This window comes from Puma concolor, chromosome C1 (genome assembly GCF_028749965.1).
Source record: "Puma concolor isolate L17-30 chromosome C1, mPumCon1.1.hap2, whole genome shotgun sequence".
Taxonomy (NCBI): Eukaryota; Metazoa; Chordata; class Mammalia; order Carnivora; family Felidae; genus Puma; species Puma concolor.
Window position 1 is genome coordinate 552,048 of NC_141674.1, and position 7,692 is coordinate 559,739.

Genomic DNA, 7,692 nt, shown 5'->3' on the forward strand with positions numbered 1-7,692 from the left:
GGGGTGAGCAGAGTAGGCCCCCGTGCTGCCTGGTGGGAGTTGCTCTCCCCTGTGCTCAGGAGGAGGATGTACCCTGCACACGTCTGACTGTGATACACCCCGGGGGTAAGAACTAGCTGCCAGCAACTGGTGGGGTTGCCCACGAGGCCCAAGACCCCCTGGCCAGGACCATCCGGGGCTGGGGGGGGGGGGGGGGGCGGGGCGGGGCGGGCTGCCCTAGTCCACAGGATCTGCAGCCCTCCCTCCCTTGGGTGGGGGTCTTTTTATCCAGAATCTAATAAAAACTCTGACAGGATACCTCACAACGTGTGTATCTCATGGCTGATTTCAACGGGCAGGGGCTTGAAGGGGGTCACAGGTTCAGAAATGAAAGAAGAGGCAGAGGCTGGAGCTTTCTGGAGAATTTACTGACCAGCAGGGGTGGGGGTCACAGTGAGGCGCCCGACCGGGGATGCCCTGGGCAGGGTGGCCGCACTTGCCGCAGTGGGGCTCAGGGGCCTTATTGCTGCTAGGCCGGGGCCTCCCCCAGACCCCTGTCTCCCGCCCCCCACCCCCAGTGCGGCCCGCGGACGCACACGCCCCATGCACATGCTCCCGTGTGCAGACGTGGGCGCGGCCGGGGGCCGGCCCCTTTCCCTGTCAAGACCCTCTCCCGGCTTGGCTTCCCTCTGCCAGAACTGGCCCCGAGGAGCAGCCGGGTTTAAGTAACAGACGTGGTCCCAGCCCAGGCGCAAGCGAGACTGCAGTGCGCGGGGGCGAGGTGGTGGTCCCGGCCGCCCGTACAGGTGCCCGCGCCCCTCGCGCGCCCCTGCTCGGGGCCCGCCGTCCCGGCCCCCGCGCCCTATGCGGCCGGACGGCCGGGGTTCTGTCCCCAGGCCGGCAGCCTGCCCCGCCCCGACCCCCTTTTATAAAAAGAAGAGGAGACAGCACCTTCTGCTGGACACGCCCGGCGGGCGCCCTGGCCCGGGGCGGCCGTCCAGTCCCGTGTGCGTGGGCGCGTTGGCCGAAGGCCCCGCGAGTCCTGCGCGCGGCTCAGAGGTGCCGCGGGCTCGGGTGGCCGTTGTGGTAGAGTTTCTGCTTCACGTGCACCATGTTGCCGGCCGCCTCCTCGAAGGGCCTGTGCGGCCGCCGGCCCAGCTCCCGCAGACTGCACAACTTGGGCAGCCAGGTCCACGAGCCGTCTGCGGGGCAGGGGCGGCGTCAGAACGCGGTCGGGTCGGAGGCCCGGACCCGGGCGAGGCGCGGTGGGGCGGGAGCGCGGCCGAGGAAAAGCATAGGCGGCGCGGGGCGGGGCCAGGGATAGACGCAGAGGGCGAGTGGGCGGAGTCCTTTCGGGGGCGTGGCCGGGGCGGGGCGAGGGCGGGGTCTCCTGAGGGGCGTGATCGGCCTGGGGTATGACCTGGGCGGGGCGCGGCTGAGAGTGGGCGGGGTCTCTGTGAGGACGTGGCCGGGCGGAGGGGTATGACCTGGGCGGGGCGCGGCTGAGGCAGGGCGGTGCCTTGTGAGGGCGTGGCCGGACGGTGGGCGGGGGCGTGGCCGGGCGAGGGAGAGGATGGGGGCGGGGTCTTGGCCGGGGCGAGGCCAGGGAGGGCTCAGTGGGCGTGGTCTTTCGGGGGCGGGGCGCCGTCGGGCGGAGCCGGAGAGGGCGGAGTGGGCGTGGTCTCGTGGCCGTTGGGGTGGAGGCGGGGTCGCGGGGGGGTGGGGCCGCCCTCACTCACCGTAGCGCCGGCCGGCCCTCCAGGCGCGCACGGCGCAGTGCAGGACGCCGTCCATCCACACCAGGAACCAGCTGATGCAGAAGCCGAGCAGCAGCCCCAGCATGAGGTCGATCTCCTGCTTGGTGACGTTGTCTGTCACGAAGTAGTTCTCGGAGGCGTCCACCACCGACTGGTCCCCGTCGTAAGGGATTACGTAGTGGATGTGGTGCCTGGGGGCGGCAGGGCGGGCTGGCACCTCTCCCGCGGGGCGGGCAGCGACCCCGGCGGTAAGCGGCACCCATTCGCCCCGCTGGTCTTAGAAGCAGCCCTTGTGCGGAGCTGAGGTCAGGAGGGGGCCAGCGGACTCGCCCAGGGCCCAGTCACCCGGCCGGAGGTTGCCCAGAGGGTGGAAGTGTGCGAGGCCAGGGGTCAGAGGGAAGCCCCGCGCCTGGCCGGGGATGTGCCTGCCCCTCGTATCACCCTCCTTCCTCCTGCCCCGGGGCTCAGAGGCAACCCTGCGGGGGTCGCGGGAACACAGCGCAGGTGAACAAGCTGTTCCAGTGCGAAGGCCCCGGTCACGGTGTCCCCATCTGGTGGCAGGGTCACAGCCCACTTGCCGGATGCGGGGGCCTGCTGGTTCCTAGGGGTCCATTCTTTTGTCCTCCCCTCCCACTCGCTATGTCCTTTCATTACCTTCTCTGCGGAGAGCCTAGTGGGTCAGCCCTGCTCTGGGCCTCTGGTCTTCCTTCTCCACCCTTTGCGGGCACCTCCCTTTCCTCAGTTCTCTGTGCCGGAGGGGAGGCTCCCGGGGCTCTGCCGGGTGTCCATCTCCCACCCCCTTTCCTGGGGGAGCTCTCCTGTCCCCTCAGAGCCGCACGTCTATGCCCTGCTCGGCTGCTCCTGGGATGTTCCAGCTGTCCGGGGCTCCCTCCCACGTGTTCCATCGTCTACCAAGGTCTGTGCGGTGTTTCTCAGCCCCCCTTCCCTCAACTGGCCAGGCCCCGGGCCGCTGAGCCCTCTGAACTGCAGCCCTGCTTACCTCTGCGGAACTCTGAACTCTCCCCACAAGGCTCTCTCCAGCCTCGGGCCTGTCTGGATTCCCTCCCCCTCCAAGAAGCCCTCGGGGCTCCCAAGGTCCTGGGTCAGGCAGCTCTATCCTGGAGATAAGCACCCAGGACGACCCAGGCCCGTCCCCACTCCCACCTCTGCTTCGGCCTGCAGGAGAGCCCAGGAGAGGGACCGTGGGGCCCCCCCTTGGCCCCTGTCATCCTCACCGGCTGCAGCCCTCTCTCTTGCCTGGCAGTGCAGGGACCACTCTGGGGCCCTTCTGCCCGGGAGGCCACCTCTCCCGGTGGCCCTCCTCCTCGAGGCCCTCTGCTGGTCTCCAACTCTCCAGCCCCACCCCCCTGAAGTCCCCGCTGCCCCCCACGTCTGTTCTGAGCTCTAGCTGCCTGTGTGGCGTCTCCACGTGGGATCTACAGACACCTCAAACTCACACCTAAAAATAGCTCCTCCCTCCCCAAACCCCTCCCCATCCTCCCCTCAGTTACTGGCACCTCCGCCCGGTGTTCAGCCAACACAGGTCCCTGTTCCCCACCCCAACCTCTTGACTGGCCATATTCGCTGCCCCCCAGAGGGACCGTCTCGAAACCAGAAACCGCACCGCTCTTCCCTGATCACAGGTCCCTGCTGCTCCTTCCCTGCTGATGTCCCTGCACCAGCGGCGGCCACACAGCGCCTTCCTCCCGGCAGCAGCCCAGCAGGGATGGCAGTGGGCAGGCCTCTGCTCACACCCCTTCCTGCTCCTCCTGGGAACTCCCGGAGGCCATCCCGCTCCGCAGGTCCCGAGTGGTCCCAGTGGTGGGGCCTTGGCCACAGCCCCACGGAGCAGCGGGGGCCACCAGCCCGGAGTCAGTCAGCAAGGACGGCCCTGCTCCTCTGTTGACAGTTTGTCAGGAGCCACCATGAGTCACCAATAAGTGGCGGAAGACTGTTAATCACCACCCGGAATGTGCAGTCGCTGCCGGTTGCCCAGGAGCAGACTCATGACCCTCTCGAGGTGCCCGTCACTTGGGACGCACCGGGCCGGGCAGGCTGCACCGGGGCTGTTAGCAGGGAGCGGCACGGTCGCCTTCTGCTCTACCCAGCCTTCTGGGCCTAAGACCCCCGGCAGGGCCTTCCTCGGCATGCTGCCTCGGGCCCCTGGACACACAGCCGGCCAAGGCGGGGAGCTTGAAGACCAAGCTGCCACGGAAGCCAGAGACGCCCCCGGTGCCCTGGAGCAGGGTGAGGCCAGGGCCCCAACCAGCCCTGGTGGCTCGGGACCTCCGGGGGGTCAGAGGTCACAACCTGTGCCCCCAGCCCTGGCCTGGCCTCTGCGGTTCCTCCCTGCCCCTTACCCTCCTCCTTCCTCCAAGTCAGGCCCCTGGGGACAGGGGCTCGGGTCTCCCGTGTGCCCACGTGTTTTCACGATGTGTACACACATGGGTCTTGTCTGGGCCACGCATGCTGCCTGTGTCTGCCTGCGGTCCGATGCATGTTGTGTATACACGCCGGCCACATGCACAGGACGTGGCGTGTATACGGGGGTTCAGGCCACGAGCTCCGCTGTGCATGTGCATGCTTGCCCGGGCACGAGCACGGTGCGTATCACATGGACGTGCGCATGCACTCAGTTTCGCACACAGCCATCCTCTGTGGGTGTGCGGCCTGCTCACTGCACACGGGGAGTCCGCCGTGGCGGCTCGCGTGCGCGGTTTACACACGGATCCCTCGCGTGCAAAACTGTTCTCTGCAGACACGTTCGCCGCGCCCACACGGAGCACCCGCTTTGCCGCACCGTATGTATGATCCGCACGTGCTGCGCGTCCACATACATGGCGTCCACACGTACCACGCCATACACTGAATTTACATATCCCGTATGAGGTGATGTGTACACAGCACACACGTGGACATGCGCACCCGGAAACTGCGGCGGGTGTGACTCTCCATGTCTTCTGCACCCACAGACACGCTGACCTGCACACACGGGACCAGGAGCTCCAGCCGCACCTCCGTGGGCACTCGCTTGACCTGAGTCCGGACGCTACGTGTGACGCGCACACACACCCTGGGCAGATACGCTCGGAAAGCAAAGCCCGTCTGCCCAGACGGGCCCTCGGCGGGAGGTCACAGGCACTTACACGCTGGTCATAACACAATAGCCCACACACACGTAAAATGTGCATTCCTGACGTTTATGGAGCTCGGAGCCCGGGCCTCACGGGGCGCACACTGCCAGCCACCGGGAGGGTCTCAAGACCGCCCCGGTTCATACCCACTCGTGGCCGTGGCTGTCTTAGGAGGCGGCGGGGCTGACCTTGTGCCTTTCCTTAGCCTGGGGCCGCGTGCACCGGGAAGGAACACAGGGATCTCTGGGAAAGAGTAGCCACCTGCCCAGCAAACGCTTCTGACGGTTCTTGGCCAGCACACGTGAGGGTCATTTACACGCCCCTCTCTACCTTCCTGGACGTCTGTGTTCTGCTTTCCACACACTGGTCTGCACCCACGGGCACGTGGCATGCTTAGTGAGGCATGAAACTATCCTCTCTTATACAACTCCCCACACCCACTGTGTGCGCACACATGTCCGTGGAGCAGAAGTACAGGACAAGGGTGAGGAACACAGCGTCTGGGCCCACGCCCCTCGTCCCTTACTAGCTGTGTGACCTTGGGCGAGTCTCTACCCACCCGAGCATCTTTCTGCTTTTTTTGGCCCCGGCAAGAGGGCTTCCTGTGGGGATGGCGTGCATGCGAATGTGTACGTGTGCTATGTGTACGCACATGTATATGCACAGACAGTACACATATGCGCGTCTCATGAGAAGATGTTTATTTTGTACATGGACGTACAAACATGCATGGCCAGGAAGACTCCGTTACTACATGTGCACAGAATGGGGGCGTTCACACGGTGGATGTGGGGGCCTGGGCTCTCCCATCCCTCTCTGAATGACCTTGAGCAAACCACACCCAGCTCTCCCCCAGTCCCTCCTCTGTTTAAGGAGAGGGTGGGACCAGATGGTCTGCCCACCTTGACCTTCTGCACTTCCCCGTACCTGGCTCGCAGGAAAGTTCACGAACATTAGTGCAGGGCCCGGGGAGGATGGTGTACTCTGTGGGCACGGCCGTGCGCAGGATCCTTCCTGACACACAGGACTGGACTGTCGCCCTCCTGGCTTCCAGGCCCTGGACCCGGAGGCCCAGGGCCCATTCCGCTCATCGCCCTGGCACAGGCCCTTTCTCTAAAGGCATTTTGGGAGGGGGTCCTGACTACCCGGGCATGCTCCCCCTGCTGGAAAGCGATTGGCCAATCCCCAGGTGCCCAGCGGAGGCTGGTTAGTCCTTCCCCCCGCGGGCCTAGCGCAGTCCTGCAGCCAGGCCCGCTTGGGGCTGCCTGCGCCCCAGTGGGCCCTGCCGCCGCCGCCGCCGCCGCACATGTGTGATCACGCGTGTGCCCAACCGGGCGCGGACTCACCGGCCACAGTTGCAGTGGCAGACGCGGTCCTCGCCCCGCAGGTGCGGGAGGATGTAGTTGTGGAATCGGTCCAGCAGTGCGTTCATGTCCATCAAGCACGCGATGGCCTGGAAGAGCCCATGACCGGTCAGCGCCGAGGAGCGGGGCCTGGCCGGGGCCCCGGGGCGGGGGTTGGGGGACAGGGGTGCGGCGCGCTGAGGGTGGGGGAGCGCAGGCCAGGGGTAGGGGTGCCCGGGGGAGCCCCAGAATCGGGGAGCTCAGGGCAGTCGGGATGGGGAGCGCAGGCCGGGAAGCGGGAGCTCGGCGCAGCCCGGGATGGGGAGCGCAGGCCGGGGATGGGGAGCGCGGGGCAGCCCGGGAGGGGAGCGCAGGCCGCGCGGGCCGGTAAACAAGGCGCGGGAGGTGGGGGAGGCGGCGCGCGGGCGCGGGAGGCGGGCGCGGGCGCACGGGAAGCCCCTCCGCTCACCATCACGATCGACGCCCCCAGAATCATGAAGATCATGGTGTTCGCGCTCATGGACATCGGGCGGGGCCGGGCCGGGCCGGAGCGCCGCCCCCCGGCCCCGGCGCCCCCCCGGCCCCGGCCCGATGCTGGGCCCCCGCCGCCTCCGCAGAGGTCAGCCCGCCGCGCACCCGCCGGGGAGGAGGCGCGGGGCGGGGCGGGCAGGGGACGCGGCCGCTCCCGGGGTCGCTCGGCCGCCCGGCCGCCGCGCTCGCCGCGCCCGCGCGCTCCGCTCCGCCCTCGGCCTCCTCCCTCCGCGCGCTCGGCGCCGCTCCGGCCTCCGCTGCCTGCCCGCCCTCCGCGCCCGCCTCCCGGGAGGGGCCGCGCCGCCCGCCCGCCCCGCCCCGCCCCGCGCCGTCGGCCGGACCCCTCCCAGGGGACCGCAGGGCGGGATCTCGTCCCCGTCTGGCCAGTCCCGACCGGACCGGTCGTTCCTGGGGAGGGCCCTGCGCCCTCCCGGACCCTCCGCCCCAGCGCTCAACTGAAGACCCCTCCTCCCGGGTCGCGGGGCCGCAGGCAGGTTGGTTGGCACCCGGCTTCCTCCAGCAAGTACCTGCCTTTGGTGGAGCGCCCGCCCTGCAGGGCCGCTGGGGAGCTGCCAGGGAGGTCACTCCAAAGCCATGGCCACATGGCCCAGCAAAGACCAAAGGGTGCCCCACAGTGGCGGCAGGGCCAGCCTCAGGCCCATCTTCCCTGAGGAGTCTTGCACCAGGCACCGGGACAGGCCAGTGTCTGTGGCTCTGCTCAGAGTGCCCGGGGATGCTGGGGGTCCGGGAGAGAGTCCCTGCGCCAAGGCCGCATCCACAGCCCCCAGAAGGGCACTGCCGGTGTGGGAGCCCCTACCACCTCCCCATGGTGACCTGAGGTCTTCCACAGATATGGGGGTCAGGAGGATCACGAGGAAATAAGGCTTCTTGGGGACAACTATCTCAGCCCCAGGAGGTGCCACAGGGAGGGCTCCATTCTTCCAGCAG

General features: G+C 67.9%; 1 protein-coding gene across 1 annotated transcript; it reads right to left on the bottom strand.

Moving 5' to 3' along the window:
* Positions 1 to 386: 386 nt before the first annotated feature.
* TMEM240 (transmembrane protein 240) lies at positions 387 to 6,838 on the bottom strand. Its single transcript, XM_086715370.1, has 4 exons — positions 6,683 to 6,838; positions 6,217 to 6,323; positions 1,719 to 1,927; positions 387 to 1,181 (listed from the first exon to the last, which is right to left on the bottom strand). Exons 1-4 carry the CDS (start codon positions 6,737 to 6,739, stop codon positions 1,033 to 1,035), a joined length of 522 nt encoding a protein of 173 aa, XP_086571496.1. The 5' UTR covers positions 6,740 to 6,838; the 3' UTR covers positions 387 to 1,032.
* Positions 6,839 to 7,692: the final 854 nt, after the last annotated feature.